Genomic DNA, 23,169 nt, shown 5'->3' with positions numbered 1-23,169 from the left:
GACTACAGATACAACCACTATTTACTGTAGTAGTTACATTTTTTCTAGCCATTTACCATTTTTATAAAGTTCCTATCTTTTTAAAATGATGAAGTATTTGAGTATTGTGTCTTAGTTTCATTTTTCCCATAAGCACTGAGGTTTTTATTGTATAATAGAGTATGGTGATTTTTTAGGAAAGCATATGCAGTGTCATAGCAGAACTGACAGTACCCAAAAATACTCAATACGGTGCTCTTAATGCTAGTTAGCAATCAATCAGCAAACATTTGAGTATTATAAAAATATGAGGAATTAAAAAAAAAGAGATAAGGAACTGATACCCGTCAATGATTGAACAACTGAACAAAGTAACATATGTTAATATTGTTGTCCAAATCATGTTCCACTCTTCAAGGCCTCTTGGCCCATATCACACCTGGGGGCCTCCTATCCTTCACTATCCTTAAGTCTGTCCAAGCTCATGTTTGTTGCTTCCATGACACTATCTATCCATCTCACCCTAAATATAATGTATTATTGTAAAGTAGGAAATGCTGAATCTTGAGAATTAAAGGAACATGGAAAGATCTCTATGAACTGATCTGAAGTTAAAAAAGACAAACAAACCAAAACTACAAAAAATACACACAATGCTATAACAATGTAGGTGAAGAGATCATTAAAAAGAGGCTAAATTAATTAACTGAAAAAAGCAAAATATAATGAAACATTTTTCACTCCTCATGTCACAAATGTGGACAATTACTAAGACAGAATGATGTATATGTTTGCACATCGTGTAAACACTGTATTTGATGTTTTTGCTTAATTTTTTTCTTTCTTAATGAGGGAGGTTTCAATGTGGGAGGAGGAAAGAGGAATTTTTCTTCCTCAAAATGACTATGATATATGAACATTAAAATGTACCAATAAGATTTTTTAAATTGAGCATTGAGTGTCTGTAATGTCAAAGCCAGAATAGGGGAAAGTAGCATAATGCAGAAAATAAAAACACTGAACTTAAGATTTAACCTTAGGCATTTATTTACTAGCTGTATTAGGCAAATTGCATAGTTTGCCTGTCCACTTGGAAGTGCATGATCAGGTCTAGACCCACTGATTCACTGCATTTACAAAGGATATCACAATGCTAATTGATTTCTGACCTTAGAACAAGGATATACAAATGCTCATCACCAACATCAGAGACTGTTAATTGCCAAAGGATCCCAGAAAAGTGAGAAAGATATTCCTAATTAGTCTTGTTCAAGATTTTCATCCTTACAAATGCTACCCAAAGAACTGTGGCAGGTCTGGCTTCAGAGGACACATGATTACTCACTTTTGACATTTTCTAGTCCTGTACTTATTTTAATAAATATTTAATAGTCATCATCATGAATCACTAAGAATTCAGGCTCTGTGGTACTTAAGATCTGATGTTAAACTTGGCCAATGTTAATTTATGGGAGCAAATGATTCATGATATACCCAGAGAAAATAAAAACATAGAACAGGGAGCTTCAAAGTTATTTTTCTTAAGTAGGGAACAGATGCTCACTTTTTTTTAAAAGGCAAGTTCCATACCATCCCACATTCTTGCTTTTAAATTCTTCTCCAAACTAAATATGTCTTAAAGGAAAAAAAGTTTTCCTCCAACAATTCTCAAATCCTTGCAGATTCAAATGGACTCAAATTATTAGATTCTGTATAGATAATCCAAGTGTAACTAAATCAAGTAAATTCATTTCATCTACAAAACATCACTTAACTGGAGTACTGACTTATTGTTCTTTCACTGCCTAAAGCAATTTGGTTTTGAAGAGCACAGAACACTCTGTTCTGAATGTGGCTGGCACATGAATTGGATGTGCAGACAGCAATTTGTACTCCTATTAAAATGAGGGGTTTTGGGGGAGGGAAGGAAAGGAGTGGCAGTAACAAAAGCTGGAATGCAAGAACCCAAATACTGTACAGCTTGTTTTAGGAAGAAATACTGTGAAAGAGGCTTCGTAACTCAAAAAAAACACTAAAGATGTACATTAGTTCTGGTAAGTGTATATTTTTTCCCTTTTTAATTATTGTGGTAATGAACAGTAGTTTTGCCCTCATTCCTAAGTCACAGGGATTTGAATGGAAACATTGTAAAAATGACTTTGCTATTAGACACTGCTGGTTATCAGACCTGAGAATACTAGATTATCATAGGGTATTCCCACTCAGCCAGATTTTGCCATACTGTCTTATTTATGCAAAATAAGTTTCTTATACCTTTATTTCACACAGGAACACATTTAATGTCCACTCCTTCTCTGAAAGAACAATAACCATAGCAAACAGAGAATTTCTATAAAACAACAGAGTACACATGGGAGACATTACTGATTAAAATTTGAATTGCTCCCATCAGGCCTGGGGATAAATAAATCAGACCTTCCTAAATATTCTCCTTGGTCTCTATGACTTAAGCCAATCGTACGATCTGATGCTAAATTAACACTCCACAAATGCATTTGTCACTGAGTCATATTAGTGATTTTTGTCCTTTTGTCCTGAATAAGGGGCATAAATTCTCCAAAGGCATAAATTCACACCACTACCTTCACATCTTGAATGCACAGTAGTAGTTCCTAATCATTTTTGTGTTCTGGACCTCTCTGGCAATCTGGTGAAGTCTATGGATAGATCTCTCATCAGAATATTTTTCTTAAATGCATAAAATAAAGTATATAAGATTACAAAGGAAAACTATTATACTGAATAGTTATCTAAGTTCATGGATCTAGGTAAGAACTCTTAAGTTAGAAGAAAATCTGCTAACTCAACTAAAGCAAAAAAAAAAAAAAAAGTCTTTGAGTTCTCTAGGAAGAGAAAGTCATAGTTGCACAGCTAAGCTAAAATAGAAACTCTTCTCAGATAAGAGCTTGATGTTAGACACTTATTACCTGGGTGCTCCCAGACAAGTCACACTATTGTGGGTCTGCTTCAGTTTCCTCAAATGTAAAATAGAAATATACCCCCCAGGGTTATTGTGAGGATCAAATGAGATAATGTTTGCAAAACACTTGCTTGCTGAAGCACACAATAGGTACTTTAAACATCTTCATTCCTTTTCCCCTCCACTTTCTCCTAATATTTATATTGCAGGTCTATACAGATATTTAAATAGTGGTTAAATATGTAAATACTTCAAATTCTATATTGGTTTATCTTCCTTAATCTTAAAGGAAATTTTATTTATTAATGACGAGAGTTTCAAGAAAAAGTTTTTAAATTTAATTGCAGAATTTAACAGGTATTGAGAGCCTAGATGATAGTTTTTTCCTTTTTAAAGGAAAAGTACTATATAAACAAACTAAATGAGTGAATGAATTATGACATATTCAGTATAGAAGATTTGATAGTTCATCCTAGAGAAAATAAAAATCCAATAGCGCACCTCTAAATTTCTGCATTGGTTATATAATTTCACTGTCTGGAAAAAAAAAAAGGCATTATGAAATGCAGTGCACTCTATGTGTATTAAAATACTGAAAAGATTATTTTGCAAGAGTGGTGGTAGACCCATGGTATTTTGGGCTGTTCGGATATATCAACTTGTCATAGATCTTAGATGTCAAAGTAGAAGATACAGATGGGAAGATAAGAGAGATGATATAGGAAGTAAGGTCAATTAATATTGAAGGCCAATCAAGTTTTAAGTACTTCTGAGGGCAAGATTCAGAATCAGAGTGGGGTTATTATTGTAAAGTATACAAGAATGGTGTAAGAAATCACACAGAATCTTGAAGCTGGAAAGCACCTCAGGGGATCATCTGGTTCAACTTATACTTAACAAGAATATCTTTGATAGTATGTATAATCAGCAAGTGGTCATCTAAACTGTACTTGGAAGACCTATAGTGAAAAGGAACCATTATGTCCTAAAGATATGATTGTTAGGGTATTGATGCTTCTATCAAGCCAAAATCTTACTTTGCAACTTTCATTCAGGGCCTATCTCTGGAAGAAACCAGGAGTTTAGCTCTTTTTTAGTTTGAGAGCCTTTCAAATATCAGAAAAGAGCTGTTATGTCTACGAAATCATGCCTTTTCTGTTATGGTTTTTAAAAAATATTTATACATATTTATAATTTGTTCCTTTCATTACCTTTTTCTCCTCCTAAATGAATAAGGAAAAAAAAAAGAAAAATCCCTCGTCATAAACGGGGATAATAAAGCAAAACAAATTCCCATTTTAATCATATCTAAAAATACATGCCTCTGCATTTTTAGTTTATCATCCCTTAGGCAGGAAGTTTCATTTTTCATATTCTAAATTTATGGCTTATCATTGTACTGATCAGAATTCTAAGGTCTTTTAGAGTTATCTTTTCTATACCATGTTGTCATTGTAGAAATTGTTCTTCAAATTTTTCTTATTTGATCTGTATCAGTTTAGAGACCGTCCCAGTTTCCTTTGAAATTGTACAATTCATCATTTCTTATGGTATAATATTCTATTATATTCTTATAATAATAATTTGTGAGACCTTAATAGATTCCATGAATGTCAGGAAGTCAAACTTTCCTATTTTGCAGATGCACATTCCTCAGATTTCTGAGGCACAGAGAAATCAAGTGATTCACCAATGATTATATAGCTAGCAAATGTGTGAGAAGGGCTTGAACCATATCTTCCTGATTCCAAATTTGGGCTCTATTTACTATACCACTTCTGTTTCAGTCCCTGATTAAAGTCTCAATAAATCAGAATAGGATTAGGTAAGATTTCTTGTAGGTGGTTGTCCAAAAATCAGGAGCAATCTTATTCAAACACTTTCCATGGTCCAGTGATACCCTTGAAAAAGTGAGAATGGACACATTCTAAGGGATTCTAATTCTTAAATTTAATATAATGTAATGCTTTTAACCATGCCTTGGATGGCTATAGCAATTTATATAGATTAAAAAAGAAAATTCAAAGATGGGAGAGAAAAAATATACATATATTTTTTATGAGAGTGGGGTAGACGTAAAGAACTTTGAAAAATAAAAGTAGAATTCAAGTAGAGCTTGATAAATCAGAGGATGGGACAGAGATCTGGCCCTGACGTAAGGAATACCTGTTTAACCCTGACTTATAGGAACTATTAATCCTTCAGGGCTCTAGGAAATGCTGTAATATTTTAAGTTTCTGAAAAGATGACTCATGAAGTGGTTGAAGTTCCTTATATGAAATCACAGGCTCTATGTCTAGCCCTGTTAATTCACTGAAGAGAGGAAAAATGGATTACATAAGCAAGATGAGGGAGCAACAAAGAGTTTACATAATTGCAAGTATGATAAGGTGTGTGTGTGTGTGTGTTAGAGGTAGGAAAAAAATTAAATTGTTGACTTTTTAAAAAAGTGAACATGATGGTAGGTTGTATTTGTATCAGTAGCAGTAGCAGTATTTATATCAGTAGCAGTAGAATTTCTTTGTGTCTAGCACTGGTCAAGGATTGTATTTATAGTTTCAGTTCTATAACATTTATAGGATTTGGAGGAAATTCAGGGGAGAACAAGACTAAAAAAACAAGCCTTATGGGATAAGGCTCTTAAAAGTGGGATTATAATAATGCCTAGAGAAGAAAATCTAGAGAGAAGAGAAGATTTATAATCTCAGCTATATAACAGAATATTATAAATACAGAAGTCTGTGGCTTGTTTTTTTTTTCTTTAAGACAAAAAAAGAAAAAGAAATAATGTACTTAACAATGCAAAAGAGGGGATTGCTATTAAATACAAAATGTGGTGATGTGGCACAATAAGTAGATTCAATTGGATTCTTAGATTAACATATATTAGCTCTATGATAAATTGGTAAATTATACACCACAGAGATTGTTTTCTTAGTATTTACACTAGTCAGCTAAGAGGATTGTTGTGAGGAAAGCACTTTGTAAAAATGTAAAGGAACTAATGTAGGGTATGAATCTGCTATTTCACTGGCATAAGGAATTCAAGGAAAAGGAACACCTTCCTTTAATACCAGAGGTATTGGCCCTTTCTCTACAACTATTGCCTAGAGTTGCTAAAAACAGTGGTGTCAAAGTCAAATAGAAATAGAGGCCACTAATCACTACAAAATGATTCCTGTGGGCTACATCTTGACTTAAGTTTTAAAATATAATGTTAGGGGCAGCTAGATAGTTCAGTGGACAGAAAACTGTCCCTGAAGTCAGTAGGATCTGAGTTCAAATCTAGCCTTAGACACTTAATAGTTACTAGCTGTGTGACCCTGAGCAAGTCACTTAACCCCAATTGCCTTAGCAAAATAAAACCAAAATTATAATGTTACCCATATTTAGGTATTTTTATTTATTTTGTTAATAAGTATTTCTCAATTACATTTTGACTTTGTTCAGGTTGCACTCCAGTGTTCTGTTGGCTATGTGTTTGATACTGCTGTTCTAGACTAATGAAAGATTAATATCTTGCTTACAGTCACACAGGCTGTCAATTGTGAGACTTAAACCCACATATTCCTGGTTTTGAGAATAAGTCTGTATCTGTTATGCTATATTGCATCTTATTAATTCTGTTAAATGAATTATATTTTTATTAAGGATATGTAATCTGTTTTTGTAAAAAAAAAAAATAAGTGACTATCTTTCAGGAATGACTAAAGGCAAGTTCTGAAAAAAATGACTATTTCCAAAGCTAACACACTATGAAAAACTGTGATAAGAAGAAACTTACACTTTCATCACACATTTTTTTAAATGGAAAGAACATATTTTACTGATGTATTTTGTTTTTATATTGTAAATATTTACAGATTATAATCACTTGATGATAAATCTTTTAGTAAAGAAAACAAATAATAGTGACCTCTCTGAAAAAGCCTGAAAAATCTATAGCAATTCAACTCTTCTTTAAAAAAATTAACTGAAATCTATTTCCTTTCCCTCCCACACTGCACCTGATTGAAAAATGGAAAGAAAAACAAATTCCTTGTAATAAAGATGCATATTTAAATAAGACAAATTCTCTCAATGTATAAAAAATAATTTACACACACATATTATTGCATTTCATTCAGTATCTATCACCTCTATGGATAGCTTGTGTTATCAGTTCTGTAGATTCTGGTTATTGTCCTAATCATAGCCGTCAAAGTTATAAATTTGTTATAAAGTGTTCTGCTCATTTCATTCTTTATCAGCTTTCAAAATAATAATTCTTTTTTATAATATTGATGTTACAGTATAAGTTGTTCCGGTTCTGTGCACTTTACTATGCATTAGCTCATAGTTTCCATGTCTTTAAAATCATCTAATTACTTGCTTCTAACAGCAAAATAGTATTCCATCACACTCATGTATCAACCATTCTTTAATTGTTAAGTATTCCTTTAATTTCATTTTTTTGCCATTATAAAGAGAGTTGCTACAAATATTTTTGTATTTATTAAGCTAACTTTTGAAATAAGTAATCACTATTTGATAAAACTGCTAAGAAACCTGGGCAGCAGTATGGAAGAAATTAGAAATTACCTCAAACTTATTTATATAACACCTTACACCTTATATAAAGAAAAGTTCCTAATAGGTAAAGCCATAGATATAAAAGTCACAACATAAACAAATAAGAAATATATAAAGGGAAATTATCGATCACAGATTGATGGATAGGAGAAAAGTTCATGACCAAAAGAGGAATAAAGAAGATCAGAGAAGATAAAATAAATAATTCAGATTACATAAAATTTAAAAGAAAATGCACCAAAAAATCCAGTAAAACCAAGATAAAAAGTGAAATAACTGTGAAAAATCTCTGATCTTCATTTCTAGGATATATAAGAAACAGATTCAAATGTCTAAGGCTATAAACAGATATTTATCAAGGGAAGAAATCTAGGTCATATGAAAAATGGAAAATGGTATTTCATATGGCATATGGCTACTAACAATTCCCAGAGAAAAGCAAATTAAGCATATCTAACATTCCACTTCAAATCCATCAGAGCAGCAAAGATGATAAAAAAAGGAAAATTATAAATGTTGGGGCTGAGAGAAAAGAAGCATATTGATCTATTATTGGTGGACCTGTGAAAGAGTGAGTAAAACCATTCTGATAAACAATTTGCAATTATACACAAGTTAGTAAAGAGTCTATGCCCTTTAATCCATATAATATATATCCAAATGAGATAACATAGGAAAAGTTTTGTTAATATTTATCTATATAAATTAAATTTATATAAAAATTTTTATATAAAATATTTATATAATATAAATATATTATTTATAAAAATATTTATATAATATATATGTAATATATTATAATATATAATATTATAAAATATATATTTATGTAATATATAATATTTATTAAATTTATAATGTAGATGTTAAAAAATTTAAGTCAAATTCTGCCATTTCCTTTATGTATATTAATAATAAAAACACAGGGTCCTAAAAAGTTTGATTAAAGTAATTTAAATTACATTTCTATTTAAAATTAGAAGTTCTTGATTAAAAATAAATCTTCTTGCAGTTATTTACATTGACAAAAGTGCCATTCTAGCATAGTTATGGAAGAGGTGAATATTTTTGTGTAATAATTTTCAGTGTAAATGTTATGTAAAATGAAAATTCAAAAATAAAAGACATTTAGAAATCTTTTAGTCAACTTTTATTGGGTTTTTGTATATCCTGAGTAATTAACATATGAGGAAAGGAACATAATCAGATGGTAGATTGTCCAATAGCAAATGCCCAGAAACTCACATTAGTGATATATAGGTAAACTTTTGCTCTTAGAAATTTGATTGTACAGGTTTCCAATGATGCGAAGGGAGGAAGGAATATGCATTTACACACACACACACACACACACATTGTATCAGACCCTATATTAAGTGCTTTTTTTTTTTTTAAATAAATATCATTTCATTTGATGATCCTCACTATAATCTTCAATGGATAGTTATCTCCATTTTACAGCTGAAGAAATTGAGGCAAACAGAAGTTAAGTGACCTGGCCAGGGTTACACATCTAATAAGTATCTGGACCACATTTGAACTCCCTTCTTCTGACTCATGACTCAGAGTTCTTTATCTACAATGCCACCAGCTGCCTTTTGATTTGCATGTGACAATCAGACTGCTTAGCATGTTTTGATGAGCCTCTAAGCAGCAAAGGATGAAATCTTGACTACAGTAAGAAATGAAATCAATGTTTCCTCATACAATAACACCATTTGGAAAATTCCTTGTATGTCAACTACATTGGACCCATTTATTGAGCATACTCACTTCCTGGGGCCTTAACAACCTCTTGAAAGGTGTTTTGTTTCCAGCACTTCTTTTTAGATTTCTTTATGTTTTAGCTTCCCTTCTTGGTACTCCAATATCAAATGATTTTGGTTTAATTTTTGTGTATTTTGTAACTTATTCACTAAATACTGTGGGCTTTTAATATTTGTAGTATTTAAAAAGCTTTTCTGAGGCTAATATTGATGTGGAAAATATAAACTAATTATAAAATCTAAATCATGATTTTATAGTTTGATACGTTTATAACTATCACGTGGTGACAAATAAATTGGATCAAAAGTAAGTCTGTTACAGTCTAATAAAATAATTATAACAAAAAACCTGTCCACTTTGTTCTCTTCTACTTTCCTATGGTTTTACAGCTAACATTGGGCCATTTTCTTTATGCTTTTTAGGAAACAAACATTACTTTCTCGAGTTCTAGTTCATTCCTAGACTATCTGCTTTTCTCAAATTCCTATATTCAATTTACAAACATACATTAAAAAAGCTAATTTCTCTTTTACAAGCCTCTTTTGTTTTAAAATAATACAAGTTTATTTTAATATTTCAATCTTAAAATAATTCATAAGTAAAATAAAACAATGTTTTCCACTTTTTAAAAGAGTCTTATAATAGAAAAGTTTTTCATGATTTAACCACAATTTACAAGCTACAAAAAAATTTATACCCTCTTCTGGCATACTCTTGCCCCTAAAAAAGAGACTTAATGCTTACAAAGTCCTTGAGGGTATTAATTTGCCACTGAAAATGCCTGGTATCTTTTATCTTCTATATTAAAAAAATTTTTTGTGATGCTTTTGTTTTCTCAAACCCATCTCCTTTCACTGTAGCAAAGAAAAGGTGTAGCAAAATAGGATGACATAGTACCTACATCTGACAGCATATGCCATATTTTGCAACCATAATACCCCTCATCAATCTACAGAAAAGAGGGAAGTGTGTTTCATCAACTATTCTCATAGACTAAGCTTAGTCATTATAGTAAAATAGAATCCAGGTGCCTTTCACTGCTGTTATAATTTACATTATGCTCAATGTTTGTCACATTAGAAAAGGCTTAATAAATACTATTCAACAATTCATTTTTCATTCTTTCTTTAGCCTGTTCACTTGGTTCTGCTTTCATCACTTTGTATCAATTCACAAAAGTCTTCCCATACCATTCTGAATTCCTTGCTATTCAGTGTTTCTTATGGTAAACTTGTTTCACATAGCACAACTTGTTCAAACACTCTTTAGTTGTTGGGAACATATCTATTCTCAGATTTGTGTTTTTGCTACTATAATAAAGTGATGCTGTGAATAATAATCTGATACATGTTAGACCTCTTTTTCTGCCTTTGACCTTCTTGGAATATTACTATTAATAGTCCTACTGGACTATTAGATCAATAGGTATAAATAGTTTAATGACTTTTTAAATATAATTCCAAATTATTTTAGAGAACTGTTGGACTAATAGTATCAACAAACAGTATTTTAATATGTCAATTTTCCCACAACTTCTCCAAGAGTTACTATTTCCATCTTTTGTTATCTTTTTCAGTATCAAGTCTTCTTTAGTTAATTCATTGTTCATCTATTTTAATCATTTAGCTATGAGTAGTAGTTCTTTTTTGTTTGTGCATATTACACACACATACACACACCTGTAGCTTTTGTCAAAAAGGCAAGATAGGAGAGATCTGCCACTTGTTACTCACTGTTACTTTGGGTAGGTACTTCACCTCCATAGGCCTCAATTTTCTTATCTGTAAAATATAATGACTAGTCCACATGGCCTCTAAAGTTCCTTCCAGTTCTAAATCCACGTAAATATAAACTAATACGGTATATTTGAAACAAAGGGTGTTTTTTTAAAACCAACTTTTTTTCTTATTTGATCTGCATTGATTTTGTTTGTGCAAAACTCTTACATTTAATGTGTTTAAATTTGCCTTATTTTTTATGACTATATGTCATCTTTAGTTAAGAATTCTTCTTCCAGAACAATCTGGAACTCTGCCCAAAGGGCTTTAAAACTGTATATACCCTTTGACCCAGCAATACCATTAAGTCTGTATCCCAAGGAAATCAAAGATAAATGAAAAAAAAAACCCATATGTATAAAAATATTTATAGCAGTTCTTTTTGCAGTAGCAAAGAATTGGAAACAGGGGAAACCTATCAACTGGGGAATGGCTGAACAAATTATGGCCTTGAATGTAATGGAACACTATTATGCTATAAAAATGATGAGCAGGACAGTTTTAAAAAAATTAGGAAAGACTTACATGAACTGATGCTGAATAAAGTAAGCAGAACCAGGAAACATTGTAAATAGTAATAGCAAAATTATGTATTGATAAACTGTGGTGGACTTGAAACTCTGATCAATTCAAAGATCTGGCACAACTTAAAAAGACTCATGATATAAAATGTTACTCACCACTCCAAAATAGAACTGATGAATTTAATTAAGCAGGTAAAAGCATATTTTTATTTTTCTTGTTTTGGAGAAGGCAGGACATGGCTAATGTGAGAGAACATGACTATATAATGAAAATGTGGAACTGAAAATAAAAATTAAGTTTAAATATAAAATAAAAAAAGAATTCTCCTAGCCACAGTTGTGAAAGGTATCACCTTCTGTTCTGTTCTACTTATAAAAAAATATCACAGATCCATATCTCCCCTTTTAAAATAAAATACTTGAGTACATCAATAATTTCTGTTTTGCCTTAAAAATCCATTTGTCTTCCTGGACAACCTGAGTTCTCAAACAAACTTTAAAAATAGGATTTTGCTGACATTTTCTTTTACTATATAATTTTCTCTTAAGATTATGCAGGCTTTTAAATTCTCTACTAAAGGATCTATTCTGTATTGTGGATTTAAGAACAATTTCCTTACTGACAAAAGTCCAAATACTTTTATTCTGGCCTAGTCTAGTACTCTGTCAACTTGGGGGGGAAGGGGGAAGGAAGGGAAGAGGAAAGAAATATGGCTGTATTCACACTACTGTCTATCCCCTTCCTCTCCTTAACTATGTGTGAAGCAGTAAAAGTTGACTCAACAATCTCACAGTAGGAGCAAATGAGAGTAATTAATATCCTATATCTCAGGCTTTTGCCAAGTAACACTTCTAAGAGACTAAAAATTGTGTGTTTTATTTTTCATCTGCTATCCCACTATCTACCTGTAATGCTAATAGCTTCTACACAACCTGTTCTTCCTGTTCCTATCAATTATCAACCAAATAGAAACAAACTATCCCCAAACTCCGTTTCCTGTTCTCTCATCCTTATCCTCTTCAATCCTACTTCACCCATGTCAAGATCCATCCCTGCCTATACTTTCTATTGCGCCCCCTGAAATTCTTAGTGAACAAACTATCCTTGATCTTGAACATCTTTAAATCACATTCCTTCCATCTACCAGTCAGTCCTTACTGAGACCTGGATATCTCCACTGGATGACTTTCTGTTACAACACTATATTCCTGATAATTCTCTCCATATTCACTCACATCTGCTTCAAGCTGATAGCCCATCTTTGGCTGTCCTTTCTAGCAATGATTTATTTTCTCTCAAAATACATGGCACATCAGTTCTGGGGAGAAGTTGGAATATTTACCTCTATTCCACTTACAGATTATTCCTTTACCATCATTATTTACCAAGCTCTCCTGCCTTGCACTTAGTTCAAAAATTTCATCCAATCTAGATCATAGTGATTATTATATACCACCACTAGGTCATTCTGTCTCCCTTTTCAGTATCTGACTTACCTTCTTCCTCTTCTCCTCAACTCATACTCTTATGCCAGGAGACTTCAAAATCCATATTGACACTACTTTGAATTTCCCTTTCCCTCAGTCTTCTTAAATTCCATGTACCTCTTTTACTTTTCATCACAACTATAAAAAGGGATGATTACACAATGAATCTTACCATTACTCATAAGTGTTCTAATTCTATGACAAAAGGCATTACTCTTATCATTCCTTTTCCCTAAACTTATTTTCCCCCTCATCAAGATCTCAGTTCCTCAGTACTTTCTTAGGTGTCATTACAATTTCTCTGACTTCACCTTATCCCTTCCCAATTCAAATTCATGCTGTTCTCTACTCTCAAATCCCTAACCCCTAGTCTTGTGGCTTGTCATGCCAAAACCCTTCAAAATACACTTATAGATTACTTCCATTATCTCCCCCTCTGTTGTTACGTAACTACTGCTGAATGAACTATATTAGAAGTAATGCAAATGAGCTGATGGGATTCACTACAAATGTTATTTAATCTCAAATGGACATGTTGCAATAAAAACAATATTTTTATTCTTCCCTATCTCATTCCCCTAGAAACTGTTACAAACTTTTTCTTTCCTCCTCAAGCCTCCATATTCCACTCCCCCTCCCTTTCAATTAAAAACCTTGATCCTTAGTCATATGAAAAAATTGAGACTATTTGATGTGAGCTTTCCTTTCTCCCTTTTTCTTTTTTTCCCCCAAACCCTCTGACATCATAACTCATTTTCTCTTTCTCTTGATCTTTGATAATGAAGTCATTTTTCTCCTTGCTAAAGTTATCTCTTCTCCAAGTAATCTTGATCTATATCTTTGGGCATTTTCCAATAGATTTCATTCATACTTTCTCTATTTTTGCCTTTCTCTCCTCCTCTTCTATTTACTGGTTACTTTCCTTTGCTTTCAAACATGCACAAGCATATTTCATCCTTAAAAAGCTTCACTAAACCCTCCCATCCCTTCAAGCTACATTTAACATCCCACTCCCTTTCAGAACTCACCTATTTCTGTGCTAGGCTTAGTGTCTTTCCAGTTTTCCAACTGTATAATCTCCGGATCCTTATTCTTCATCACCCCCTTACATTTCCAATAAATTCTCATATCACAATACCTTTTACATCCACCTGGATTCACATACCTGGACTGAAAATTGATTTATTCTACCTTACAGCATCTCTAGTAGTTGTGCCTTCCATTCCCTCTGCTATTACCCTAGTGAAGTTCATTATTCTATATAACCTGGACTATTATAATAATTTTGTAATTTATCTCTCTTCATTCTCTCGCCACTTCAATCTGTTCTAAATTACTTGTGTGTCATTCTCTTATTCAAAGATCAATGATTGATAATGTAACATTTAATCAAGTTAAAAATTCCTTAATCTATCATTTAATACCCTCCACAATCTAGTTTTAACTTATTTTCAGAATTCTCTCATATTACTTTATTTTGTGTACATAGAAATAAATTCTGAATTGTTCACTATTTCACAAGTCATCCATTCTGTCTTTGCCTCTTCAAATGCCAATTATTTCTGACTGTGAGAAGCAGACAAAAGATTTAGGGAAGATTTCATGGAGAAATCTGTCATGGTACTTTATACCATTTACATACACACATCATATTCTAGTTATTTGTGTAAATGTCTTATCAGACCTATGAGACCTTGTGGCTCTATGATTTTCTTTCTTCTATAATTCTTCTCTACCAATCATCTCACGCCTTTGCGTTACCTGTTTCATTTATGTCAGAAATCCTCTCCTTCCATATCTGTATCTCTTAGAAATTTGGAAAGTTTCTTCAAGACACAGACTCAAGTGCCACTTTCTGCATAAGGCCTTTCCTAGGCCTCAAAGCTGATATTGCCTTCCTTTACTCTAAAGTTTCCTTGTATTTGTTTTGTATCTGGTTTGTACATATCTATATATTCATGTTGTCTCCTCCATTAGAATGATAGCTTCCTAAGAGAAGAAATTGTTTTGCTTTTTATCTTTTGTTTCCAGTATACTACTCTTAATAAATTCTTATTGGTTATTTGATTTCTCACTGTCATGCATCTACTAATTCCTTACCTTCAACCTGAAAATATGTTAAGGGCTCCCAAATTTAAAAAAAAGTTCCCTTGACCTTTGAAGATCAATTCCTTGGATATTATTCTTTTTCTATCCTTCTGTGACCCTGGACAAGCTGATCTAGGCTTCAGTTTTGAGTGCATTTGGATTAAAGTCCCTTCTAGTTATGAATCTATGAAGAGTGAAGGTTAAGTTTACCAGAAAACTTCTAGAAACACTCATTGCATCTACTTCCTCATCACCTCAATGACTGAACTCTTGAAACCTGACTTCTTTTTTAGATCATTGACAGCTTGGGAAAAAGAGAAAACTTAGAGGTTGCCAGAGTTATTTTTGAAAACACCAGCATGAAAGAGTAAAAATTTAACATAAAGTTAAGTGAATATTCTGGAAAAATGAGCAAAAAACAAATAAAGAACCTACAGAAAGTTACTATGATAGGGAAGATCAAAACATATAACTCAGAAGAGAACAACAATATCAAAATAGCTACATTTTGAAACCTCAAAGAAAAATGTGAATTGGTGCCAGGCTCAAAAACTCCTGGAAGAGTTCAATTTTTTAAAATATCAAGTAAGAGAGCTAGGGGAAAAATTGGGAAAAAAAATGAGAGGGATGCAAGAAAATCATGAAAAAAAGAGTCAATAGCTTGGTAAAGAAAATATAGAAATGGAAAAAATGTACAAAAACTCACTGAAGAAAACAGTTCTTTAATAAGTAGAATGGATCAAATGGAAAAGGAGATACAAAAGTTCATTGAAGAAAATCAGAAACTAGAATTAGAGAAGTAGAAGCTAATGACTCCATTAGGCATCAGAAACTATAAAACAAAATCAAAAGAATGAAAAACGTGAAATATTTCAGTGGAAAAACTGATCTAAAAATGTAACTCTTAAGAATTTTATCAGTATTAGGGCAGTTAGAAGGAATATACATAAAGGACATGGATGTGAATTAACTGTGATGGGATATCAAAAAAAAATCAAGGATGGAGAAAGAGGAATGCATTGGGAAATTAGGGAAAGTAGAGAGATAAATTATCTCACATAAAAGAGGTGTAAAAGAACTACAAAGGAGAGGAAAACGGGAGGTAGTGGCAGGCATACTTGAATCTTACACTCATCAGAATTGGCTCAAAGAGGGAATAACATATACAGTCAGCTCAGTATAGAAATCTATTTTATCCTATAAGGAAGTAGGAGGGAAGGGGAATAAGAGAAGAGTGGGAAAACTGATAGAAGAGAGGGCAGCCTGGAGAAGGTGGGAATCATAAACAAAACACTGATGAGATGGGACAGGGTAAAAGGAGAAAGGAAAAAAAGATAAATTGGGGAAAAATAGGATGGAGAGAAATACATAGTTATCATAACTGTAAAAGTAAATGGGATTAATTTACCCATAAAATGGAAGGAAAAAGAATGGATTAAAAACCAGAATTCTGGAGTAATAATCTGATCTCAGCCAAAGCCAAGGCAAAAATAGATCTGATTAAAAGATATAAGACAATGAAGATTAATACTAAACACATGCATCAAATTATGATTTTAGCATCCAAATTGTTTAAGGGAGAGATTAAGTAAGTTACAGGAGGATATGCAGTAAAATTATACTAGTAGAGAACCTCAACTTTCTCCTCTCAGAATTAGATAAATATAACCACAAAACAAATAATAAAAAAGGTGAATAGAATTTTAGAAAAGTTAGCTTTGATAAATCTCTTGAATGGGAATAGAAAGAAATATACTTTTTTCTTAGTGGCAATGGCATCTATACATACAATGACCATGTATTAGGACATACACAGACATGCAGAAAAGCAGAAATATTAAATTCATTCTTTTCAGATTGTAATGCATTAAAAATTACATTCAATATAGAGTCATGGAAAGATAGATTAAAAATTAATTGGAGACTAATCTAATCCTAAAGAATGAAGGTCAAAGAACAAAGAAACAATAATTTCACTGAAGACAATAATAACAAGTGAGACAAAATACCAAAATGTATGATATGCAACCAAATATATTTTCATCCTTCAACACTCCAATCCTGTACTTTAAATGATTTTATTCCTTTATCTAGATGTCTCACTGGCACTTTCATTTCAATTTTGTTCATAACCCGAGTTGATCATCTTTTTAATAAGAATCTGATCTGGCTCATAAAGTCTTTCTTCCTGTTGATACCATCATCTTTGTAGCCATGCAGGTTTGTAATCATGGTCATATATTCAAAAGTCATTCTCCCCCCAATCTGCCTCTGAATTACTTTCTTACAGACTTACTTTCTACTGTTGCACCTTCATTTGGGTTTGAGTAACCTTCCCCTTTCTGCTTGATTCTGCGGATGATGCCTCCATCTTCAAATAAATCTTCTCCTTTGAAATCAAGTAGTTCAATCTAGAAAAAAAATTGGGAATTTGGTTGAAAAAAGAACAAAGTCAACAGTACTACAGGTAGAAGGCAGTGCAATCCAGTTCATACTTTAGTTAGCAAAATAAAAACTATACACTTGATATAACTCTAAGTTTATCTAGACATCTCATTTATTTATTAGAAAAATGGAAAAAACAAAACACCACACATTCCAATACCTGGAAAGAACCTTAATATAATGATAATGTCTAAGACTACATCCTGTGTGGCTGCAATACAAAGACTTACAGGAAATACTTTGAAAACTGCTTTGTGGGCAAAATGCCAGAACTACGAAGTACTGGCACAAAACTATTTTCATCTGCTCCTAAAGTACCCACCCCTTTCCACTCAATACTCAGGTAGCTGTTGTTCTCAGCAACTTTCTTTAAAAAAAATTATAAATGTTTTGAAACTTCTTTTTATTACTAAAGAATGAAGGTCAAAGAAACAATAATTTCACTAAAGAGAATGATAACAATGAGACAACATACCAAAATGTATGATATGCAGTCATTTCCTAATGATTCTTTTTGGACACTATTATACCTCTTATTTATAATAATTAAAGGTAGGTAAGTAAAATAAAGCAACCCACTGTTCATATATAACAATATCTGCCATACACATGATCTACTACCTCTCTATCCAAAAGAAAAAAGTAATTAGTCATAGTATTGATCACAGTTCTGTTGTTCTTCTTTCTTAAAACCAATCTGTTTATTTTGAACTTAAACAAAAAAAAGATATAAAAACACAAAAACAAAAAAGATATGAAAGCATGAAATTACATTTCATATCATCCACTTTAAAAAAGTACACAATAAAATTCCATATATTACTTTCAAAATTATCTTATTTCCTTATGCTTTCTTTTAAACTTAACACCTTCCCACCATTAGAAAGAGAGATGGGGAAAATGAAACCTTTTGTAACAAATATGCATAATCAAAAGAAACAAATGCATAGCACAGCTATAACAAAAAATATCTTATTCTGCAACCTTGAATATATCACCTCACTCTCAAGAGGTAGTATAGTAACATGTTTCACCTTCCTTTGAAGACAAAGTTGGTCATTTAATTGATCAAAATTCATGCTTTTTAAAGTTGTTTTTCTTTATAATGATGTTGTGCGGGCAGCTAGCTAGGTAGTACAGTGAATAGAGCACCAGCCCTTAAGTCAGGAGGATCTGAGTTCAAATTTGGTCTCAGACACTTAACATTTCCTAGTTGTGTGACCGTGGGTAAGTCACTTAACCCCAATTGCCTCAGCAAAAGAAAATTTAAAAAATTAAAATTCAAAAAAGAATTATCTATAATGTTGCTATGATTGAATAATTATTCTCCTGGTTCTGCTCACTTCACTTTACATCATTTTGCACTATCCAGAATTCTCTGAAATGATCACTTTTGTCATTTCCTAAAGAATATTAACATTCTCTTATATTTATTTATCTATCTATTTATCTGGAGTTATTTATTTTTTTGTTTGCAAAGCATATGTGTGGGTAATTTTTCCAACACTGACCCTCGCAAAACCTTTTGTTCCAAATTTTCCCCTTCTTCCCCCCACCCCCTCCCCTAGCTGGAAGGGAGTCCAATACATGGTAAATCCAATATATGTATACATATTTATACAGTTATTTTGCTGCATAAGAAAAATCAGATCAAGAAGGACAGAAAAGAAAAATAGAGAAAGAAAACAAAATGCAAGCAAATAGCAACAGAGAGAATGAGAATGCTATGTTATGTTCTACACTCTGTTCCCAAAGTTCTCTCTCTGGGTATAGATGGCTCTCTTCATCACTGCACAAGTGGAACTGATTTGACTATCTCATTGTTGAAGAAAGCACTTCTATCAGAATTGATCATCATATAGTCTTGTTGCCATGTATAATGATCTATAATGATCTCCTGGTTCTGCTCATTTCATTTAGCATCAGTTCAAGTAGGCTCTTCAAGCCTCTCTGAAATCATATTGCTGGTCGTTTCTTACAGAACTATAGTATTCCATAGCATTCATATACCATAATTTATTAAGCCATTCTCCAGTTGATGGGCATCCACTCAGTTTCCAGTTTCTTGCCACTACAAAGAGGGCTCCCACAAACATTTTTGCACATGTGGGTCCTTTTCCCTCCTTTAAGATCTCTTTGGGATGTAATCCCAGTAGAAACACTGCTGGGTCAAAGGGTATGCACAGTATGATAACTTTTTGAGCATAGTTCCAAACTGCTCTCCAGAATGGTTGGATCCATTCACAGTTACACCAACAATGTATCAGTGTCCCAGTTTTCCCACATCTCCTCCAACATTTGTCATTATCTTTTCCTCTCATCTTAGCCAATCTGGCAGGTGTATGGTGGTATCTCAGATTTGTGTTAATTTACATTTCTCTGATCAATAGTGATTTGGAACACCTTTTCATGTGATTACAATAGTTTCAATTTCTTCATCTGGAAATTGTCTGTTCATATCCTTTGACCATTTATCAATTGGAGAATGGCTTAAATTATTATAAATTTGAGTCAATTCTCTATGTATTTTAGAAATGAGACCTTTATCAGATTCTTTGGATGTAAAAATGTTTTCCCAGTTTATTGCTTCTCTTCTAATGTTGTCTGCATTAGTTTTATTTGTACCAAAACTTTTTAACTTAATATAATTAAAATTATCTATTTTGTGACCAATAATGATCTCTAGTTTTTCTTTGGTCACAAATTCCTTCCTCCTCCATAAATGTGATTCTTTTATATTTATAAAAGACAATTTGTTGAACCTGGAACCCTGGTGTTTTTAAAAATTGTTTTCATTTTTATATTGCTGTGGACATTATGCAGATTTTCCCTTTGTTCTGTTTATTTCACTATGCATCACTTCATACAAGTCAAGTTTTTTATGTGAATAAGAATATATAAGAATATATTCTTATGACAATATCATATTCACATATTTCAATTTATTCAAATTGAATGAAAGAATGAAAAAACTTACACTATTTTCCCAATGTTTTTGCATCCAGTGCTGCTCTATTTTAGTATATATAAAACTTTTCTATCTTTGCTATCTTTGGAATATGGGCCCAGAATTGGTATTATTGGGTCAAAGAGTATTTAGTGACTTTTCTAGTGTAGTTCCAAACTGTTTTATTAGAAGGATTGTAATAATTCACACCTCCATCAATAAGAATATTGCTGTCTTTGAACAGACCCCTCAACATTTATCTTTTTTTTTCTTTTGTCATCTTTTCCAACCTGACGTCCATAAGGTGAAACCTCAAAGTTGTTTAAATTTGTATTACTAGTGATTTGTAATCTAGTATTGTATTACTAGTGATTTCATATAATTATTGAGAATTTGATTTCTTTTTCAGAAACTGCCAATGCTTCTTCTGTTAAACTACTATCTTTTGAGAAATGGCTCTTACTCATATATTTCTATCCATTCCTTAGGTGTCTTACATCTCAGATTTTTATCTGTGATATTTACTGCAAAGCTTTTTCCTTATTCAGTACCTTACTTCTTATTCTAGGTGCATTGATTTTGTCTGAGCAAAATTCTTAAAAATTTTGCATACTGAAAATTTTATAGTTTAATTTTTTAACTTCTAATTTTATAATCTACCCCTATAACTGGCAAGAGGATAGGATCGAACTCTTCTCAAAGAATTACAAAGTAATAAAATAAATAAATAAATAAATAAATCCAAATCACTAATAAGAAATGAAATCCAAACCAAAAGAGATTTCAAATTCCACCTAATAAGTTGGAAAAGATGCTAAAAACTCAAAATTATTAATGCTGACACTCTCTTTTTAGTTCTTAAATGCTAAATCCGGGCTTTTCTTAGTCCATATTCTTCTTGATCTCTGCAGCTTTTAACACTACCAGTTTCTTCTTTTTGATATTTTTCTTCTTCTAGATTTTCATCACATTGCTTTCTCCAAATTTTCTTCCTATCTAATTACTTTTCCCTCTCTTTTAATGGATTTTTTATCTCAAACCCATGAACTGTGGTTGTCCCTTCAAGATTTGTCCTGGACAAAAGATTTAGATCAAGCTTTCTCTTCTTTTATACTATTTTATTTGGGGATCAGATCTCATAGATTTAATTATCATCTCTATGAAGATGATTCTGAGATCTACTTATCCATGCCACCTCCTGACTTCCAATCTCTCATCTCTGACTATATGGACATTTTGAAGTGGATGTTCCATAGATATAATAAGCTCAATGTATCCAAAACTGAACCCATTATCTCCCCTCCTCCCTCCAATCTTTCCCATTTCCAAACTTCCCTATTAAATACTGTTGAGATCAATACCATCCTCTCAGTCACCTAGGTTTGCAACCTATGAGTTGACTCTTTTATCAAATATATTGACAAATTTTGTGAATTCTCTCTTCAAAATATCTCTCTCTCCTAACACTACCACCACTCTGAAGTGCAAGCCCTCATTATTTCACAGCTACACTATCACAATAGCCTGTTGGTGGGTCTCACTGCCATAGTTCTCTCCCCAACTCTATTCCATTCACCACTCAGCTCAAGAAAGATCAAATATTGATCTTCCTAAAGTTCAGGTGTGACCATGCTAAACCATAGCTCCCTCTCCCCGTCTCCCATTTGATAAAACTGCAGTGGCGCTCAACTCTTTCTAAAAATCAAATTGAAAATCCTCTATTTGGGTTTTAAATGCTTCAAAACCTGGATCCTTCCTACATGAGGTGTCTATCTGTCCTGGAATTTACTCCCTCATCTCCACTTCCTGGCTTTCTTCAAGTCTCATCTCAAATCTCATTTTCTGCAAAAAGCCTTTTCTGATCCTTTTTCATTCTCTGTTGATTAGTTCCAATTTATCTTATATAACTTATACATAATTATTTACACTATCATTAAATTGCATTTTGAAGGCAAGGGACTGTTTTCCTGAAAAACAATGTTAGCTTAGTGTTTGGCACTAAGTAGGCATTTAAAATCAATTGCTGGCTGACCTGACTTGATTGAATATTGGAAGAACTATAAAAAGACAAGATATAATAATACAGTATTCATGGAAATATCAATTCATTTAGTCATTCTGGAGAATAACTTGAAATATTGCTAAGAGAGTGAGTGATGGAAATTGAGGAGAATCCTGGGGAATGGCTAAACAAATTGTGTTATACGATTGTGATGGGAAACTTCTGTGCTATAAGAAATGATAAGCTGATTGATTTTAGAAAAATATGGAAAAACTTGTATGAAATATTGAGAACAATGAGCAGAGCCATGGTAATATACACAGTAAGAGCAATACCTTTAGAGGAATAACTGCGAACAACTAAGATATATATTACATATATGAACATATATTTGTGTCTAATGGCAGCTTTTTCTACTGTGGGGTGAAGAGAGAGAGGGAGGAAAAAAATGAAAAGTAGACATCAGAGAACACAATTAAGAAGGAAGCACAGAAAGGCAGGGTAGCTGAAATTTATGTAAAATACTTATTACTTAGTTTTTCAAAAGAAGTAAACTGAAATGGAGATTCATGGTTTCATAATGAATCAATCCTCTTTTTGTGTTGTGTGGTGTACAAAGCAATGTTTTCTTTGTCTTT

The 23,169-nt window shown here is 32.3% G+C and overlaps 1 protein-coding gene across 5 annotated transcripts in view; it reads right to left on the bottom strand.

Moving 5' to 3' along the window:
- The window catches only part of FKBP5 (FKBP prolyl isomerase 5), a 150,079-nt gene that overhangs the window by 30,664 nt on the left and 96,246 nt on the right, over nucleotides 1-23,169 (bottom strand). For all 5 annotated transcript variants that reach the window (XM_031964995.1, XM_031964996.1, XM_031964999.1 and 2 more), the window contains one exon: nucleotides 17,434-17,548. In XM_031964995.1, the coding sequence (XP_031820855.1) occupies nucleotides 17,434-17,548 (115 nt within the window). The remainder of the gene's footprint in view (nucleotides 1-17,433; nucleotides 17,549-23,169) is intronic.

Source organism: Sarcophilus harrisii, chromosome 4 (genome assembly GCF_902635505.1).
Source record: "Sarcophilus harrisii chromosome 4, mSarHar1.11, whole genome shotgun sequence".
NCBI lineage: Eukaryota > Metazoa > Chordata > Mammalia > Dasyuromorphia > Dasyuridae > Sarcophilus > Sarcophilus harrisii.
This window is presented reverse-complemented; position numbering and strand designations above follow the sequence as displayed.